A 21947-nucleotide genomic window follows, 5' to 3' on the forward strand; every position below is an offset into this window, starting at 1 on the left:
CATCTTCCAGATCCTCGGAAATTTTATCTGGCCTCCAATTGAAAAACTACATAACGAATATAAATAACTAGCCACAAGGTCGTTGGGACCAAAGGCATGAAAAAAAAAAAAAAAAGTGCCATACTTATTTGTGAGGATCGGAGAAAACTGTTCCCCTCCCCCTTTCAACAAAAACTTAACAAATTCTACCCTCCTTCTTTTGCTGAATAAAAACTGGAAGGTACATAAAACTACTGATAACACATTGCTGGCGAAACAGCAGTCCATCAGGAACAGGTACATTACCACAGAAAAGTCATATAAAATCTGTTCAATATTATACATAAATGCCATAAAAAAGATATTATTTGCCTATAAAAGGGCACTGATAAAATTAAACAACCATCATCAATCAGCAATTATTCTTTTGGTTTTGTCACTTTATCGTATTACCATCAAATCTCTTGCCACAATACTAAAGACCCTTTTTTTTCGCTCAAAAACTCAAATTTTAATGTTTTAAAAAGAATTCAAAAAAGAAAAAAAAAACAATTTTATATACAGATTGTACATAAAAATCTTACGTTACTGACGAATAAACCTTCCCCATGTCGCATTTGTCCACAAGTAGGCAAAATAAAGTAAGTTTTCCAGTAAATTATACAGGAGTTTTGTTCCCAAAACATTAGAACGTTGCTCTAGAAAAAGCCTAAAGACACAGAAATATTCATCAAATAAATATAGAAAATACTATAATTGCAAAATAAAATGAAACATATATTAATATCAACAAACGCATGACTATAACATAGACAAGTGAAAGCATAAACTACGAGTAAAAACAAACTCCTAGACATTTTAGATAACAAAAACTAAAGACTCAGCTGTCTCATCAAGTATGGGCTTTAGTTCCAAAATTTTATAGCATGTAGACTGCACGAATTTACTTTTCATTAAAAGACATTATGCAGGGTGTCATTACAAACGAATGACAAATTGATTGACTAAAACCTGGGCTTTGATATAAAGAATTCTCTGTAAACCTTTTTGTTACAGCCACCAGAAAAAAACTTCAAAGTTATGAGAATTTTAACTTTTAAATTTCAGACACAGTGAATATTTCCGAACTATTTACTTTTTTAAGACTGTTTTTTTTTTTTTTTTTTTCACAAGCCATATAACCTGTTTTTAAAATTCACATCAAACATAACCCCCAAAATATTGGTCAACAATCGATAGCAACAAACATAGTAACGGAATATGCCCCAAGCTGAAACTTTAACACAGCTCATAAATGAAAAGACGAAACGTTACTGGCGACTGAACTTTTATAACACAGCTAATTGGGTAATACCCAAAATATTAGTGGTAAAATAAGTTGACTTCTACTTCCAGAGAACGATTCTCGAAACTAATCAAACTTAGTTGATGAAATTGTTCAAAAAGTACATATAGATGACAATATTTAATCTACTCAAAATCAGAGCAGAACAAGTTTTTGAAACAATGAACAGAAAAATATAATAAACGTACATTGATTTTTTACTTTTTAACACTTAAGTCGTATGATAGAAGAAAAATTAGATTTTTTTTTGTATTCCGAGTATGATAAATGCACGTAAGCGCGTTTGAGCAGGGACGTGACCTAATTGGCTTTTACAACATTATTTTGTATGTTAAAAAGGTGTTCTTTCATTTTTTGTACTACTCCTTATATTTGGAAATGTTCCTATTAAAGCAAAAGTTAAGATCCAATCTAATACTTAATGACGAAATATAAATAGAAGTGCATATGACAAGAATAGTCAAACTCAGCAAATTGTCTGTCTACTATTTAGATTCTGGGTTAGAACTGGCTTAGATTCTTTCAAATCTAAATCATATACTTTCGGGACTTTCCCTTTTATTTTATATATATTTTCTCTTTTGTTTAAAAAAGCGCCAAATACGATCTTTTTTCTGACTTTGTTTTTCTTTATTTCAGCCCTGAAATTAGATTAAAAAAATTTCCTTCTCTGCATAATAGAAGGACAAGCCTGTTAAAAAACAACACTAAACTTACACACGAACCCCAACTTTGATTCTTCATCTTCACTTGTTTGAACGCATATAAACGTAAGGTACAGCTTTGAAGCGAAAGAAAAACTTATTTTAAAAGTAGTTTAATGAAACTGCAATAGAACAAATATTAACGACAGACTATACTAGTAATTTTCCATTTACAAAAAACGTCAAAGCGAAAACGTGTTTTATTATCGCCCGTGCAAGGTTTTGGCTGGGAAAAGGAAAATGTATCAGAAGCGGTTCTGACCTCTCTTGCGCTAGGGACAAAATCTTGAATAGCACCCCCCCCCCTGCCTCCCAAAAAATTTCAGGCCAAATTTTAACAAAATATTAGATTATTAACAAAATTTTTCATTTATTCAAATCTGACTTTCCTTACTTTATAAGGGAAAAAGAAACATTTCGGATTCAATTTACTAAAACTTACTGCCAACTGCACCCTCTACTTTAATAAAAATTGAACTTCAAACATTACAAAATGACTATAAATGTCAGACCATTTATTTTAAATTTTGCATCTAAAAAATAACTGAATCCGGGGCAAGTGCCCCTTCTGTTCCCCATAAAATCACTTCTAAAAAGGCTGTACTCTATTTGAAACGTCTAAGAATGATGTTCGGAAATTTCGATGAAAGTTCAGACAAAGAATCGCTTTTGCTTAGCTGCGATCAAGAGTAAGAATTTAGTATTAGGCGAACACGATTAATTTTCTTGAATTACATAGTAAACTACTAATTTAAAACAAGTATTTCTGTTTATTGGGCTTTCTTGACGTTTTTTTTTATATTTCAAGTATATTTTCCAGACATATATGCTCATTTAACCAAATATTGTTCATCTTAACCTCTTCTGTTTGAGAGTTTCTCAAAAAACATACAATAAAAATACACTAATGGAAAAACAGAATGATGAAATATATTGGGGACAGTCTTCACCTGTGCACTAGAGGACTAAAAATACAAATTTTCCTTCTAATGAGTCGTGTGACACCCCCTCCCCCCCTCACACAACACAAACAGGGATGATTTTGGTAAAAGCAAATTGAACACACAAAAAATCTAAACCTTTAGTTTAAAATGCGTTTTTATTAAGCATCAAATCGCTTTGGTCCGGATAGGGTAAAGCATTGTTTTTTAGATGGAAAAGTCTTTTAACTCCGTCTCTTTATAAAAGAAAAACAAAGTCAGAAAAGACATGCTACACGCACTAATATCTTTCAGCTAGCCTGTGAGACAACATACATCTATGAGTTTCTTCTGCTGACAAAGAATATTATGACACATTAACCTTTTCAATAGACAGCATAAAAAACTTCAATTTTTTCTTAAAAAATATTCACCCGCATCAAGCTTAGTTGCCTCTGACGTCTAAGAGAATGAGCTGTGTCTGGTGCTTAGGAGGATTGGAAGGTGATTTGCTGTATCTATGTAACGATTCCAATATCATCATAAATGAAATATTCTGAAGTAAAAATCAAATTCTCTTTTTGGTTCATTGTTTAAGCAGGAATAAACAGTCTTTGCAAGTTCTGATTAATTTTAAAGCTCAAATTATTTTCTTGCAACATGTATTTCACAGCCACTAGCCCTGTGTTCAAACAACGGTGTTTTTTATCTGATGCAAAACGGCTCATGCACAACGGATTCAGCAATCAAACAAAAACAAAAACGTTCACTAAATGTATATTAAACACAGACGACGGAAAAAGAAAAACTGAATTGAATAGAAAGCAAACCGAGAAAAACCTCACATTTGCTCTACAAAATAAGTCATGTGTTTACTTTGGCATTACATATTAGGACACCTAATCACTAATAAACAAAATTCCTAAAATTTCCGATTTTTATTATTGAAAATTCTTTTAACTTTAAAACCAAGGCTCGGTGATCCAGCTAAGAAGAAATTTCAACGCAGCTGGTGAACCATCAGATCCGAATATGACGCAAAACGCAAAAACACAGCTGTTTCAACCAAGGATAACACCGATTGTTTTTATATAGAAAAAAATCGATTTTTATTATCAGGTAAACAACTATAATTTATCAAATGAAATCATCTGTCAGTAAAATAAAATAAAACAAATCTTTATGCTCATAATAACTACAAACTCTGGCATAGTGTCAGTCCAAAAAATGAAAATGAAATAACAAGTTAAGATGACGACAGTGTTTCAACTTGTCCTTAGACCAGAACAACTTTCAAAATTTGTTACAAGCTAGGGTTAAATAATTTACTATTTTTTTAATTTTTTTTGTAAAATTATAGGTATTGAAGAAACATAAATAAAACAACATTAAAACCCATATAAGGAACTTGCAGGAAAAACATTATACAAAATAAGCAGCTAAATAAATTAGAAAAACGTGGAAAACATAAATATTACCGAACAAACAAAAGGACGGGATAACAAAGTATGGATATTAAAGCCCTCTATAGGATTAAAAGATTCTATATGATCACAAGACAGGTAAAATGGAAAACGGAAAGTAATTAGCATACTTTATATTTCACATAAGAAGGTGAGCACTGAAATTTACTGGCAAAAACAAATTCACCAAATTAGGATCAGAAAACAGTAACTAAAGTTAGATTTATTTGGTCTGAAGTGTTGACTCTGATCATACATCAGATTAACAGCATGTATCTTCATATTAGCTTTTCTATTTTTCATACTTGTGTGACTTTTTACAAAATCAAGTGCAGAAACACTGGACTTTGACATAAAACTAAAAACTACAAAATTTTTTACTCCGATTCTTTTCTTTTTAAAATAGACACACAACTCCTAGGTCTTGTTCTTTTATAAAATAATATCTTTTTCATTGCTTAATGACTTCATAAAAACCATTCCACCATAATGGTTCCAATGAGAGATAAACTAATAGCCTCCCTGGCCCTAGCCATTGATCCCCTCCTCTTAGCGCCTTATATACCTATAACAGGGCAAAATTTTTAATACAGTGAAATTTGCAATCGTTATTTTCAGAGGAGCACCATTCGATACGTCAGCATAAAAACAGATAATAATGGATTTGATAAAACAGAAATTTTTTTTCTGGATTTAGAAGGAAAAAACAAGATAAACATAATATTCTACAAAATATATCCTCTCTAGACAAGAGTTCATCTTAGTTTAAGAAAAAATGGACACAAGTTATATTTCAATTTCAAATAGCTTTTAAATACCTTAACTTGCAATCACAACGAAACTCCATCAAGATTACAATTTTCTAGATTTACGGTTTAAACCTGCTGCTGATTGAAGGTAATGGTGCTTATACATCGGTAGTTTTCATGTGAATAGGCGCATAAAGAACATCATCTATGTACCATTAAATACTCGGCTAGCTACCGGAGAACGAGACTCTTGGAGACAGTTGGAAGCCCCCTCTTTTTACACCTGTTACTACGAATGCAGCCAGAAATTCAGTCCTGTAAATATCATATATCCGGATAGCGATCCCTCCACTCAAAGACGACTCCACAGAATGTCGTTGACCAAGGTGGCATTAACGTGGCCATCTGAAACAGCTAGTCTCTGAATCAACCCGGTTCTAAGCGTCTTTTACCTAAAGGGCTAAACACATTAAGTGTCAATAGTTGGAGTCACTAAAACACATTTTCTTGATGATGGAGAGGACGACATCGATGAAAGGCATACACCAATTTGGTCTGGTAGCAGTCTAAAAACAGAGGTATTGGCCTAGTGATGAGCAACCCCACAAGTAAGGCCCTCCTGTCATTCAAACTTGTAGCATCCAGGCTTCTGAGAGCAAGGGTCAATGAAAAATATGAAAACATAACCATCATTACCGGTTAAGCACCCACAAAACAAAGCGATGAAAAAGATATAGACTGGATCCTATTTTCAACGGATTCTGAACTCTTTTCAATGCCTTCCCATGAATACCTTGTCCTCCTTGTGGGCATAAATGCTAGCATTTTTATTAAATTGAGTGTGACCTACGGAACCTCGCGACTGGGTCTGTAACAGCGAATGTCCTAAATGGTGATCGAGAAAGAGTGCTGAACTGCTGTTTGGCCCAAAATCTTACAATTACAAAGACATAATTCCAGAGATCCACCATGGCCAAGTAGATATGATGGATCAATGAAGAGTATATTCAACCACATTGTCATACGACGATAATAGCTGTTTGTCTGTACGGAATTGTCACACCTATCAAAGTGCTGATCTCGGGAACACCAGCCATCGACGGGTTGCGCGAAAATTATTTTGGCCTTGAAGCTACAAAAATAGCCTGTCATCTCTGAAAATTGACACCTAAAACACCAGGAAAGACTTCACTCTGACTGTGAGGTACCATGTCAAAATATCCTACAAATTTGAAGTCCCAGAGCTGTGCGGTGATTGTGAGGGTGCATGGATAGTCTTCAAAGCAGAAATCCTGAAGAATTACCGTCCGATTCTATGTCTACAACAGCTGTTCAGTCTTTTGCACCTTGAAATGATTCCATCAGATTGAAAGACTGCCTTCCATGCGACAGTCTGCTAGAGGAAAGGAAGCAAATTAGAACGCAGCAACCATCGTGGCATAACCCTGATTTTGGTACCCAACAAACTTTTTACCATGCTGCTCTTCAAGTAAACAACAAGCTACTCCTATCTCCTTTGTCATCCCAAGTAGGTTGGGTGAATTCTGGACTGGTTCACAAGTGAGCAAATTCATAAAATTAGATAACTGGTAGAGAAAACTCCAGAATACAAAAGAAAGCCGTACACTGACTTTATTGATTCCCGATCATCGTCGACAACAGTCACTGTGGCTAATTATTCAATCTGCTGGTAAGACCACAAAAATTGCCAATCTCTTCAAAGAGCTTTACAATAAAACTGAAAGCTTGGTCACCGCGAATGGTCACCCCGTCTCATGTTTCAAGATTATAAATGGTGTTTGGCAAGGCTGAGCCACTCCGCTCGAACTCTTCAACTGCGTCATAGACTATGTTATCAGCAGATACTGCGTTAGCGCATCCATTTGCCATCGATTTTGCAAGAAGATTTCTGTCGAAAGTTGACTTTGATGACGATATGGCAATAGAATGCTTAAGTCTCGGTAAGTCCAAAACTGCACTGGATCTCGTGTCTGCTGCAGTAGAGCTTGGTTTAAAAAGAAACTGATCTCAGTAGCGGCTGTGGACACTGCCGAAGCATAAATTTACATGAAGCTCCAATCGTCACGCAGAACAGACCATTCTGGAGACAAATAACGGTACTGATTTCTAGTTCCCTCTAAACCCGCAACGCTGCCGAGCTAGAGCTTCAAGTGAAGTAAATCAAAGATTGATGAAATAAATTGCTGCCAAACATTGCATATTTACTATTTTTGTCAGTTGGCTAAACAATTGTCTCGTTTTATTTATAAATTCACTAATATTTGCCAGGAATGAGAATTTCGCCGGTAAATGGATAAACATAAGATATTCTTCAGTCTAATCCACAAAAATTCCTAGCCTCTTCCCTTACAAAGAGACCAATGCTGGCTTACTAATGCCTTAGAAAGTTCGTTTCAGCTTGTAGTTTCCTGAAATGGAAATAGAGACAATTATAAGCTCCCAAAGGGCCAAGAAACGGGTATCAGCATTGCCGTAAGGGACTGTATCCAGAGCTTTATCCTTCCCCTTTTTTTGCTACAGGGAATATAATGACCTGGAATTCTTTGACAAACCTCCAAGAGGTTGAGAGCCGTTTCCTCATGAACAGATATACTTAATATGCATTTACCATTTTTAAAAGAAGAAACACGAATATGTTGGTTTACTTACTTTTTAACAGCTATTTGATAGATAACCTGGATTTACAAGGAGATAGTACACAATCTATTTTTCTTGAAAGAGTAACACAAAAATTGGGGAATCTACATTCTAATTAAAGTACTCTTGTGTATACTAATATAGTGTTTAAACACTAATTATTATATATTTTCCGGTATAAAAATATTGCTGAAAATGTAAAAAAAAGTAAGAGGGTAAAACTTCCTAGCTCAAACAAAATGTTGATAAAACTAAGCAGAATGAATATGGCAACGACAATACAGAGAATTAAAATGACATAGGTTTAGATCTGAAAATGGTAAACTATCGTTTGAAAAAACTAAATCACAACAAGAATTTGGTAATATCCTCAATATAAATAAATAAGGGACTATGTAACTAACATTTGAAGAAACCACTAGCAGTTTTGCATTCTCTAATAGTGACAGTTGATGAGTTGACAGTTATATCAGTGATGCATATTTGATCCACCATTGGGTTTTTCTTATGAAGCTCCTTTAACGACTCAACAACTGTTTCACTATATACAGTTCTTTCATAGTCTGGGTTTTTCAAAATTTCATGTGCTTCTTTCTTTCTTTCACTAAGACATGAAGGGGTAGTATTGACCTCGATCGGTTCAGGCTGAATAGCACGACTTCTTTCAACTGGAATACAGCGTTGCAGTTCAAGTAGAGCCAATTTTGCTGCATGCTCATCTTTGGTATAATTATTTTCGTTCACTGTAGGCGGAGAAACACGGGAGATCTTCAAAATTGGGGACAAAGGTCCACTTGGGCTTCTTGGACTTTTAGCTCTGTCTGTCACTGATATTGTAATCCCCACACGATTTCCATCACTCAATACCTCCGCTTTCCTTTTAGCACCCTCTTCTTTATTTTTCCTCTTTTCTCTATCCTTAGTTTTTTCCTTACTTCGGTCACGACTTTTGTTTCTATCCTTATTTTTATGCTTATGCTTTTGTCTATGTCGTTCGGATCTTTCATGATTATTTTCGGCTTCAGAACTAAAGGAACTATCAGTTGTACTTTTGGGTGAGCACCTATCAATTACTGATGCTATTGGAGAAATACAAACTTTCATTGGTGATTTTCTAATATCATCTTTAGAGGATTTCCTCTCTACACTGGGTGATTTTTTTGTATCACTCCGTGGGGAATAACTTCCCTCAAGTCTACAAGGAGAGTTTGAACTTCTTCGAGGCGATTTGCTTTTATCTCTATGTATTTTATGAGTTTTTTCTGTATCACCATCAATGTCCTTTTTATGTACTTTAGCTTTATTATCTGGAGTTTGTACCTCTTTCTTTTCTTTAGAACTAGGGTCTATTTTCATTTCTTGAGTAAATGGATCAACTTTGTTTTCTTTCAAAATAAGATCAGTTTTATTTTCTTTGGGGATTAAATCGAGAGTATTCTCTTTTGCGATTAAATCGATTTTCTTTTCTTTATGAACAAAATTAATTTTCTTTTCTTTAGGACTCAAATCAATTTTCTTTTCTTTGAGACTAGAGTCAATTTTCTTCTCTTTGGAGGGATAAGCATTATTCTTCAATTCAAAATCCTTGTTATGATCACTACTTCTTTTTACTTCAAGTTCATTTTCCACTTCTTTGATTGTTTTCTCCAAGACTTCAGCTCTTTCACTATCTTTACTTAACTCAGATTTTTCCACGCCAAGTTTTAAAGCTGTGATTTCATCAACACTGTGACTATTTCTAAGACTATCACCAGAGGATGTTTCTCTGATAGGTTTGACTAACTCCCGCGTTTCAATATGAACTTTTTCAACTGAAGAATCTGAATCCATCGGTTTCTGGCTAGTGTCAGCTTTAGTTGTGATTTCGATCTTATCAATTTCTGGTGGTTCATCATCAGATAATTCCGGCTCTTCGACTATTTTTTCAGTATCGAGTCCCTTGTCATCACTACTCACAGAAGAAGTAGAAGCTTTTGGAGTTATCTGAGGAAGCGGAGAAGGCAAAGTTTCCTGAAAAAAAGTACATTAAATATCACAACTTGAGAGAGAGAGAGAGAGAGAGAGAGAGAGAGAGAGAGAAAGAGATTGAGAAAGAGAGAGGGATTGAGAGAGAGAGAGAGAGAGAGAGAGAGAGAGAGAGAGAGAGAGAGAGAGAGAGAGAGAGAGAGAGAGAGAGAGAGAGAGAGAGAGAGAGAGAGAGAGAGAGAGAGAGAGAGAGAGAGAGAGAGAGAGAGAGAGAGAGAGAGAGAGAGAGAGAGAGAGAGAGAGAGAGAGAGAGAGAGAGAGAGAGAGAGAGAGAGAGAGAGAGAGAGAGAGAGAGAGAGAGAGAGAGAGAGAGAGAGAGAGAGAGAGAGAGAGAGAGAGAGAGAGAGAGAGAGAGAGAGAGAGAAAGCGAGTAATGCTTAGATTGAATATGAAAATCAAGCTTAAAACGAACAGAAATTAATGTAAATTAATAAATAAATCTTAAAACGAATGAAACTTAAATTGAATATGCAAATCAAGCGTGAAACGAACAAAAATCACTACAAAAGAGTTTGGGTATCGCCTCCTTCTCTCACTGTAAAAGCCTAAAACCTACTGTGTCCTTGGCGCTTTACTGAAAACTATATGCGTCTTGAACAGTCTTGGAAAGTATAAACAACATCAAATTGAATATTTGATACGTAATGATATTAATTGTTGCAAGATCCATCAGTACAAGAACTTATTTCACTTCAATTTTATTTTCAATGCTGTAAGTACTGGAAAAGAAATTATTTGTAATATAATTCGTTTTCAGTGAAGCGCCAATGACGCAGTAGGCTTTTGGTTTTTATTGACAGTTATGGAAGGCAGCAGTTTCCAAACTCTTGCTTGTAGTGAAACTATATTTGTCTTGAACAACTTTAAAAAAAACTAATAAATTAAACTGAATATTTGATGTATAATGATATTAATTGCTGAAAGCTCATCAGTTAAAAATTTTACTATAATTTTAATGTTCATTTTCAATATTAAGTACAATACCAAATATTTGTAATAAAATTGGTTTTCAGTAAAGCGCCAATGACGCAGTAGGTTTTAGTTTACAGTGACAGGAGGCGATACCCAAACTCTTGTTTGTAGTGATTTTTGTTCGTTTCAAGCTTGATTTGAATATTCAAATTAAGTTTCACTCGTTTTAAGATTTATTTATTAACTTACATTAATATCTATTGTATGTTTGTTTGCATTGATTGTTTATTTAATTTCTGTTCGTTTTGGGTTTCATTTATTTTTTAATAGTAATTTCTGGTCGTTATGAGTTTGAATTTTAACAGGTATTTTTATCTACTGGGGCTTAAGTTTAAAATGGCCTTTACTCTTCTTTGAAAACCTTATTTTTCGGAAAGTTTTTTTTAATTAATTTTTGTTCGTTTTGATTGCAAAAAGTTTCAAATTTTTAAAATTCCTTATTTCAAAATCAAACTTAAAAAAAATCAAATCTTCATCGAAGTATCAAAACTGGTATCAAAGTAACACTATCAAATTGAAAAAAGTTTGTGCCCTCTGAAATGAGCCCCCTTTGAAGTATATACAATGACTCTTTCTATATGAGGTTCCTCTAGGAAAAAATGAATGGAATGTGGGGGGAGGCTGACTGCCCTCCGATCACTTTTTACTCTTAAAAAGTGAATTACAACTTTCAATTTCCAATCAAATGAGCCCCCTATGAGGCTCATACGAGTATCCGTTCCAAAACAAACATATATGCCCCCAGGGCATAACTTACAACGCCTACCCTTGGGCCCGGGGGGGGGGGGGGCTGTGTCGACGCCGGAGTTTTTGTTATCTGAACTATATGAAGTGCGCCTGGGATAAAAATTAATGAGGTGTGGGGGGAGGTTAGTTGCCCTCGGATATCTTTTGACTCTTAAAAAGTGAACTAGAACTTTCAAATTCCAATCAAATGAACCCTCTCTGAAGTTTATAAGAGCATCCCTTTCATAAGAACCATACACGCCCCCAAGACAACACTTATAACGCATACCCCCCGGGCCCTGGGGGGTTGTGGTGACACCGGACTTTTTGTTATCTAATTTTTGAACAATTTTGAAAAAAAAACTCGCTATCTCAAAATTTGTAGCGGATGGGTTTGCAGGAAAATGGCCATGGGGGGGGGGTCTCGTTGCCCTTAAATCTCTTGACTCTTTAAAGTGAACTAGAACTTTCAATTTCCTATCAAATGAGATCTCTTTGAAGTTTATGCGAGCATCCCTTTCATAAGAACCATACATGCCCTTAGGGCATAACATACAACGCCTTCTCCCGAGCCTTGGCGGTTGTTTTGAAACCGGAGTTTTTCTTATTCGACCTTTGAACAATTTTATTTTTAACAAAATGTCTATCTCAAAATTTTTATTAGACGGGTTTGGAGAAAGAAGGCGTGGAGGGGGGCTAGTTGCCCTTGGGTCTCTTCTGACTATTCAAAAGTGAGCTGGAATTTTCAATTTCCAATCAAATGAGCCCTCTCTGAAGTTTATACGAGTATGCCTTTCATAAGAACCATATATGCCCCAGGGCATAACTTACAAGCCTGCCCCTGGGCCCGGGGGGTTGTGTTGACACCCGAGTTTTTGTTATCTGACTTTTGAACAATTTTAACTTAATGGCTATCTCAAAATTTTTATCGGATGGTTTGAGAAAAAAGGGCGTGGAGGGGGGGGGATGCACTCCAATCTCTTTTGACTCTTAAAAAGTGAACTAGAACTTTCAATTTCCAATCGAATGAGCCCTCTTTGAAGTTTATAGGAGCATCCCTTCAATAAAAACCTTATATGCCCCCAGGGTATAACTTACAACGCCTGCCCCCGGGCCCTGGGGTTTGTGTCGACACCGGAGTTTTCGTTATATGATCTTCGAACTATTTTTAACAAAATAGCTATCTCAAAATTTTTATCGGATACACTTTGGAAAAAAGGGCATGGGGGAACTGGTTACCCTAAAATATCTTTTGATACGAGCATTCCTTCCATAAGAGCCATATATGGCCCCAGGGCATAGCTAATAACCCTTGCCTTGTAGACCTTGGGAGGGAGTGTCATGCTCAAAGATATAATTTCCAGAGCTTTCAATTACGTTGAACAAAATGGATATCTCAAAATTTTGATTGGATGTGTTTGGGGAAATGCTGGGCATGGAAGGGGTGTTAGTTGCCTTCCAATCACTTTCGACTATTAAAAAGGGCACTAGCCATTTCAATTACCAATTAAATGAGTCCTTTTTGAAGTTACTACTAAAAATTTTGTTGTAATTACCGTAGATGCCACCTGTGCATAATCTTCTACCCTTGCGCGGAGGGCTGTGGGGGGAGAGGATTTTTATCCTCAAAGACCTAATTTCCAGAACTTTAACCCCCGTTGAAGAAAATGGCTTTCGAAAAATTTTGCTTGTATGTATTTGGGGAAAAGGTGGGCATGAGAGGGGGGCTAGTTGCCCTCCAATCACTTTCGAGTATTAAAAAGGGAACTAGCCCTTTGAATTTCCAATTGAATGAGCCCTTTTTGAAGTTTCTACAACAAAGCCTTCTATGAAAACCTTATATGCCCCCAGGGCATAACTTATAACCCGTGTCCTGAGGGCTGCTGGGGAGTCTCCTCCTCAAAACTTAATTTCTATCCGGAAATCAACTACGTAGAACAAAATGGCTATCTCAGAATTTTGATTGGATGTGTTTGGGGAAATGGTTGGCGTAGAAGGGGAGTTCGTTGCCTTCCAATCACTTTTGACCCTTAAAAATGGCACTAGAACACTCGATCTTTAATCGATGAGCCCCCTTTGAAGTTTTTACGACGACCCCTTCCATATGAAGTGCCTTTTCGAAGTTTCTACGACAAAGCTTTCTCTAAAAACCTTATATGCCCCCAGGGCATAACTTACAACCCTTGCCCTGAGGGCTGTGGGGGAGTGTCCTCCTCAAAAACATAATTTCTATCAGGAAATCAACTATCTCAACATTTTAATTGGATGTGTTTTGGGAAATTGTGGGCATCAAAGGGGTGTATAGTAACCTTCCAATCACTTTTGACCCTTAAAAACGGTACTAGAGCTCTCGATTTCCAATCAAATGAGCTCCCTTTGAAACTTATACGACGTTCCTTACATATGAAGTGCCTCTGGAAAAAAATTTAATATAACAAAGGAGCCGTATGGCCTTTACTATAGGCAACGCTATTGCCTCTGATCAACAAAAGTAAAGCATTGCAACCAAAATAACTTTACAACCCCATATATATATATATATGGGATCACAACTTGTCCGCCAGTTATATATATATATATATATATATATATATATATATATATATATATATATATATATATATATATATATATATATATATATATATAACTGGCGGACAAGTTGTGATCCCTTTACAGAGATTTTGCCTTTCTGATCTGGAGTCCTTGGGGGATACTCTCTCTCAGACACTTCATACTTCACCCAAACCCTTGTCCAGTAACCCTTTTCATAGCTGTTATTCTTCATGGGAATCGACAATTATTTCCGGCAAATTGTATTCAGTGGGAGATATATCTAAGGTTCATCTTCAATTAGCTTCAACGCATCAACGCAAATTAATTATCCCATGGGAGCGAACACGTAAAACTGGTGATTCGTGAATCGCTCAAAATTTTACTAAATTCCCAGTACCCTGACCGTGTTCACGGGCCGGTGTATTTTCTACCTTAGACTATTTGAAATTATGCCAAGAGGTAACTCGTTTTTTTATTGAAATGTGGCGTTGTTACCACAGATGAAAATTGACCGGGTAATACAGCCAATTTTTCACGATGGTTGGCATCATCATATGTGCCAGAAAGTGATTCTCTGATCCTCTCAAATGTAAATTCGGGACAGCGAGAAATTTTTTTGTTTTTGATTGTGCTACGCACAATGATTGTGTACGAATCTTGGGCACTTCAACTTTCAAAACCTAATGCGGAGGCTATACGATTTAGACCATGGTGGTCCTACAGGAGAGATGTTTCGATGAAGACCGATCCAGAACCAAGCGGTGGAAGTAGTAACAAAGTCACTGGTAGAAGAGAGAAGGCAACTGTATTTTGTAAAGTTAAAGTTATGTGCTTTTGATTACGAGGGTTGACAAAAGTCACGAATGGGTGATCGGTTATCTTACGGGGTGAGGTGTTGGGGGTCCTCCCCGGATTATTTTCCTTTCAGATAAATGACCTGTTTTCCTTTTCTTAATTACATTTGCTTATAGTATAATTTCAAAAGACAGGTTAAATTCCGTTACTAAGCGATAGTGGTTTTGCAATAGGTAAGCTTTTGCATTGTTTTTGGGGGGATCTTTGTTTTACCCAATTTTTCCCCGATAGAATTTCAACTCCTTGTCCCCCCCAAAGATTTCCAGATGATCTGGTATCACCAGCAACCCCGATAGAGAGACCCCTGTCGTTACACTTTGAACCAAGTTTTTTTTTGTACTTCCGGGTTTGGGAGTCCTTGAAAAATAAATCTAAGAAGTTGAATTGGGTTTGAATGAGGATGTAGCTGATTGGCTGGGCCAAGCGGAGGTCCACCCATATGAACAATGGTGTGTAAAATATTATTTTGTGCAAGTCTGTGTTTTGACCCCGTTTGGGGAAGGATATTTCTGTTGTTATATGTGACTCTTTTGGAAGAATACAAATAAGGTATTTTCTACAAACTGTGTACTATTTTCCGTAACCCAGACAGGGTAGGAATAGAACTACGAGGTACCGTCATTATTATATTGACAGGGAGGTTTGTTACCTCCAAGGAGAGAGTTAAGAGATTTTCTAGCCGTAACCCAAGGCGGGTAAATTTGGCTTTAGAACGTGGCCATTTGACCACTCGACCGCGTTATCATACCCTGGGACAGCGTATACTGTAAATAGGGTAGAACCGAACCCGATATTTGCAGAACCGGCGTGGTAGACACGGGCAAAGCATTATAAATTGGGGCCGGGGCTTTCCCCTCCAATAAGTGGTGACACCCGTATATTACCACGCCAGTGGCGTTGTGGCCTACCGGTATAACACTGGTAACTAAACACCACGAACATTGGTGCCACGAACATATATATATATATATATATATATATATATATATATATATATATATATATATATATATATATATATATATATATAAAATCAAAAAATGAAAACACAGCTAACAAACTCCCAAGCAGAAGTGTTCAAAGGCAAAAAAGAAAAAAAATGTAAGAGAACTACGTATTTCAGTCAAGACTTACATGAGGATCAGGAGAAGAATATGTCACTGGTTGGGGTCTTCCTCTTGGCTTTGGTCCTCTTTTATTCACTTCTCTCTCTCTCCTGTAAAATTAATAATTTTAGGAAAAGCAACAAGTCTTACAATAGTTTATGAACCACTGAGCTTTTTAAAATCATTGAAAAAAAAAAGTTGTTTTAATGGAATAACAGCATCAAAGATTATGGAAAAAGATAATGGAAAAGTCGCTCAAAGATTAGCATGTTTACTAAATAAGAAAATAGAACTAAAAATAAATCCACAAACTCTTAAAAATATTGATGCACCCTGCAGCGCTGAAAAAAATGTCAAACAGATTAGCATTAAATAACATTCACTTTCAAAATTGTAATTGACAATCCAGGAAAAAATAAATAAATTCTACAAAATATAACTAATATAAATTACGCTTTTTTGTATTATAATCAGAAGATGAAAAACAATTTGACGCTAAAGTTTGCTCTTTATGCTCTTTACGCTAAAGTTTGACCTTTTCTCACAACTCTATTTTTTGAAACAACAAGAAACTTTACCTTAAAGAGCAAGGCGTTGAGGAGGGGACAGTCCTTTTCATATACGGAATAATTTCTGTTCGTTTTAATGTCGTTTCTTACTTTCAGTTAAAAAAAAACCTGTTTTTTTATTTATTTGATTACTGATCGTTTTTTTTAATAATGTTGGGAAAACCGGCGCTTCCTTCATAGCAATGTCCCTTGCCCCATGGAAGATCCTCCCACGTAACCCCCAAAAGCCTCCACTACCAGAAAGAATCCCCTCTGTATACTTCCCAATAACCAATCCTATATGTAAACATTGTGCAAAGTTCATAACTTGCAGCCCTTCCCTCGGGTACGGTGGGGGATTTAGTCATCCTCAAAGACATAGGTTCTTATATTTTCAACCATGCTGAACAAAATGGCTATCTCAAAATTTTGATCGAGTGACTTTGGGAAAAAAATGAGCGTGGAAGGGGGCCTAGTTTCCCTCCATGTTTGGTCACTTAAAAAGAGCAATAGAACTTTTAATTTCCGTTCGAATGTGCTCTTCCGCTATATTCTAGGACCACTGGGTCAATACGATCACTCTATAATTCCACATTTTTGCAGATAGGAGCTTGGAACCTTAACCTTTACAGAAGGGTTCTCTGATACGCTGAATCTGATGGTGTGATTTTCATTAAGGTTATATGGCTTTTAGGGGATGTTTGCCCATTTTTTCGAAAATATGGCAAATTTCCTTAGGCACGTAACTTTTAATGGGTAAGACTAAGCTTGATAAAAACTTATATATTTGAAATCAGCACAGTTCGTTACCACGCACTGTTTGATGATTTCTCTGTCACCATTTCTATTACTTACAGTTTCGCTCTACAATTAGCCATGTCTTGAGAGAGAGAGAGAGAGATCAAACAGACCTACCACGTGAAAATCTATACAGATTTGTTTGTGGGAGGACTCACTATTTTACTCACTCATATATATATTGAAAAAAAAACTTACTCACATATATAATGGAAGAAAAATAATAACAATAAAGCAATCAAATAAATAAATAAGAAGTAAACCTCATGGGAATCGCAAACCAATCCTTACACAAGACAAAAGACAGAATACAGCCCCTCCCCCCTCAGCCATCCCTATTCATTAATAAATTCTTTAACCTATTTTAAAAAGAGGACACACTCTCAGCCATCCTAGTGCTTTCCGGAAGACTGTTCCATACCGAAACACAAAACCTACTGCATCCTACTGCATGCAACCTACTGCAAAATACTTGATAACTTCAATTCAAAAAAAGAAACATTATTGTACCATAGCTGAGTCATAAAAAAAATTTAATGCATAATATAATTAAATGAAAAAAAAAACAAGTTTTTTTAGCTGAAAGTAAGGAACGACGCTAAAACTTAAATCAAACAGAATTTATTCCGTATATGAAAGGGGCTGTCCATTCTTCGACGCCTCGCTCTTTACGCTAAAGTTTTTTATTGTTTTAAAAAATAAAGTTGTAAGACAGAGTCAAACTTCAGCTTAAAGAGCGAGACGTTGAGGAGGGGACAGCCCCTTTCATATAAGGAATATTTCTGTTCTTTCTAAGTTTTAACGTCGCTCCTTACTGTCAGTTAAAAAGAACTTGTTTTTTTTATTTAATTTTTGAACGTTTTTGATTTAATACATGTTTTTATTTTGGCTCACCATACATAAATAATTAAAACAAAAGTTGACTATTAATTTTACTTTTATTAGATTAAATGGCTTTCTCGGAACTTGTCTAATTTTATTTACAAATGTTTTTATTAATAATAAATATACCTAACTTACGAATTAACTTACGTAACGAACTTCTATATTCGTAGATTTTTAATACGTATATTAGGGGGTTCGCCCCCTAGTCAATACCTTGCTCTTTAAGCTAAAGTTCGAATTTTGTTCCAATTCTTTAAAAATGACCCCTAATCACAAAATCTTTTAAAGAGCGAGGTACTGACTAGGGGGTGAACCCAATCATATATGTAATATTTTCTGTTCGTTTTAAGTTTTGATGTTGCTCCTTACTTTTATTTGAAAAACTTATCTTTTTTTATTTAATTTCTGATCTTTTTTTTTAATAATGATGAGAAATCCGGCGCCCCCTTCATCGAATTGTCCCGTCCCCCATGAACACTTCCTTCATGGAAAGATCCTCCCATATAACCCCCGAAAGCCCCCCCCCCCCCGCATACCAGAAAAAATCCCCCTGAAAACGTCTGTATGCTTCCCAATAACCAATACTATTTGTCAACATTGGGTAAAGTTCATAACTTTCAGCCCTCCCCCCGGGGACTTCGGGGGATTAAGTCATCCAAAAGACATAGTTATCATATTTTCGACCATGCTGAACAAAATGGCTATCTCAAAATTTGCATCGGGTGACTTTGGAAAAAAATGAGCGTTGGAGGGGGCCTAGTTGCCCTCTATTTTTTGGTCACTTAAAAAGGGCACAAGTACTTTTAATTTCCGTTCCAATGGGCCCTCCCACGATATTCTAGGACCACTGGGTCGATACGATCACCCCTGGAAAAAAAACAAACAAATAAACACGCATCCGTGATCTTTCTTCTGGCAAAAAATGCAAAATTCTACATTTTTGTAGGTAGGATCTTAAAACTTCTATAGTTAGGTTCTCTGATACGCTGAATATGATGGTGTGATTTTCATTAAGGTTCTATAACTTTTAGGGGGCCTTTCCCCCTTTATTCTAAAATCAGCCAAATTTTCTCAGGCGCGTAACTTTTGATAGGTGAGACTAAACTTGATGAAACTTGTATATTTGAAATCAGAATTAAAATTTGATTCTTTTGATGTATCTATTGGTATCAAAATTCCGTTTTTTAGAGTTTCGGTTACCATTGAGCCGGGTCGCTCCTTATTATATATATATATATATATATATATATATATATATATATATATATATATATATATATATATATATATATAGAAACCACGAACTGTTTGATCAAATACGCAGCCAACTAAAGAACATCAGTCAACGTTCAGAAACAGTGCTTGAATAAATAATTGATGAGTCACTTAACTAATCTGGAATGGAATGAAGTTATTGTGGCGTCTGTGAAGGATAAAAAGGAAAGAGGAATTGAATTCATCCCAGAAAAATAAATTCACGTGAGTGACGTCACAGTTACTAACATTTATAGAGTATAAATTACATCATTTTTTCCCAGGGTGTGGAAATATCGTTTTGAGTATCTATGACGCATTTAAAATTACCTTAGACGACAAATGACTCCTAACAGCCAAAGAAAAAGGCATGGAACTGGAAACAGCAAAATCACATTGAATAGCAAACGAAAATTTTGCAAAACCAAATCTACGATTAGAAGACAAAAGCAAAATACAATGGAATGAAGGAACTTGTTAGTTTAGCGTGTGTGAGTCTGTGAAGGATAAGGAGGAAGGAGGAATTGGTTTTTAGAATTTTGTGCAACAGCAAAATTACACAAGAAGACTGACTGAACAGCTAAAAAAAAGCATAGAGCAAGAATCAGCAAAAATCACGTTGAATTGCAAACGAAAACGTGACTTAAAATTGAGAATAATACGATAATTATACTATTGCGTAATTCATATATTTCAGAAATTACAGTGAAATAGGGAACAGGCTATTCTAGCGTCTGTAGAGGATAAATAGAAAAAAATAATTGAATTCACGCCCGAAAAATTTTGAATAAATCTAACAATTATAGCGAAAGGCAAGAAAAAAAAAATATATGAGGTAAAAGAGGACCAAAATGAAGCGCAACGACATCTACAGCTAGAGGACATGTGACAACAAGCATCACAACAAATCCCAAATGAAAATAGCACTGCCTAGGTAAAGAACGATGTGGGCACGATGTATTATTTTATTTAATTTTTTTTTAGACCAGGGCACTTCGTATCGAAGGAGTTGTCGTAGAAGCTTCGAAAAAAGCTCATTTGATTGGAAATTAAAAGGGCTAGTGCCCTTTTAAGTAGTCGAAATTGATTGGAGGGCAACTAACATCCCTTCAACTCCCACCATTTCCTCAAACGCAATCAATCAAAATTTTGCGATAGCCATGTTGTTCATTTTTTTATTTTTTTTTATTAGGTCATACATTTTATACTGTCAACACTTTTCAACAGCGTGGCCGTAAGGTAGAATCAACCACATTTTCGTACAAGAATGAGATGGTCTGACAGCCTACATCAATTTCTAAGCAAGACAGAAATAATACCACAAGATGCGCCCGCAGCTGCTCTAGACGGGGTTTCTCGGAAAGTGGTAGTGTCTGCTCTCGACAGTGGCGCCAAATCAGCAGGAAAATTAAGTAAGTTGTTCTTCTCCCACCCCCACACTCCATAAGCTTGAGCTTGATCCCCATAAGTCATTCTCTAAGTGAACCAGCTATTCCATTTTGATAACACCCCTGATTATTTCAAATTTGTCCCTCAACCCGTTCCTAGGATAATGGGAATACGCTATTTTCACAACCATGGTACACGCAGCGTATTTTTAGATCAACATTACCTCCCCCCACACATTCTCTGAAAGTTTCAGCTTGCTTCCAAAAGCCTTTCCCAGGATATTACAGATACACCGTTTAGAGCATATGGCAACACAAAGAGTAGTCTTTCTTAACTCAATACTGTCGAAAATAGATTATAGGTCCCATAGGAGCGTATAAGACATAGTTCAAGGACAACCATTATAGACCCCGCCCTCTACTCCTTCCCCAAAGTCAAAATTGTTTTCACAAGTCACACCGAGGCTCTCAAATAAATACAAGGAGCTTTGACCAACATTTCCAATTCTTAACGAAATAAACGTATCCCAGAGGAGAAGTGCGAGTGCCCCGACTTAAGAATTTCACTTCAAAACCGATCGTTTATTCTGTTAGAGCAGACTGTTTTTCAAGAAAACATACAAGAAGAAAAACAGCTTTCGGGTTCATACACCAGAGTTTGGCGACACACTGGTGGCAGTATGTCAAAAGCGAAATGATATCTGGTGTAATAAACTCCACATTCAAATTCTAGCAACAAATTTTGGGCCTGCATGCAGAAAATCCTACAGCCGAAATCCAGAAGCGACTTTGGACCTGCACACAGCAGAGGTTGTATACCATGAAACATGCTGCTGCAACTTTGCACCTGGCAAGAACCTCCCTTTCAAACAAACTAGAGGTAGATAACCAAACACGAATCAAAAGCAAGCATTTGAAGAAATGTTGGGGTTCTTTGAAGCGAATGATAGTTCAAAGTTCGGGATTTGTCAACACAACGAGTGAGTTCTTTAATGATTCGGAAAAGCATGTTCACA

The 21947-nt window shown here is 36.0% G+C and overlaps 1 protein-coding gene across 1 annotated transcript in view; it reads right to left on the bottom strand.

Moving 5' to 3' along the window:
* Positions 1 to 677: 677 nt before the first annotated feature.
* Positions 678 to 21947, bottom strand: part of LOC148942076 (uncharacterized) — an 82228-nt gene continuing 60958 nt past the window's right edge. The window contains exons 3-4 of the mRNA XM_089103679.1: positions 16087 to 16168; positions 678 to 9828 (exon numbers count right to left, since the gene is read on the bottom strand). Of these exons, the coding sequence (XP_088959805.1) occupies positions 8218 to 9828; positions 16087 to 16168 (1693 nt within the window). The 3' untranslated portion in view covers positions 678 to 8217. The remainder of the gene's footprint in view (positions 9829 to 16086; positions 16169 to 21947) is intronic.

This window comes from Artemia sp. Qi Xiang Cuo, chromosome 17 (genome assembly GCF_049724085.1).
Source record: "Artemia sp. Qi Xiang Cuo chromosome 17, ASM4972408v1, whole genome shotgun sequence".
NCBI lineage: Eukaryota > Metazoa > Arthropoda > Branchiopoda > Anostraca > Artemiidae > Artemia > Artemia sp. Qi Xiang Cuo.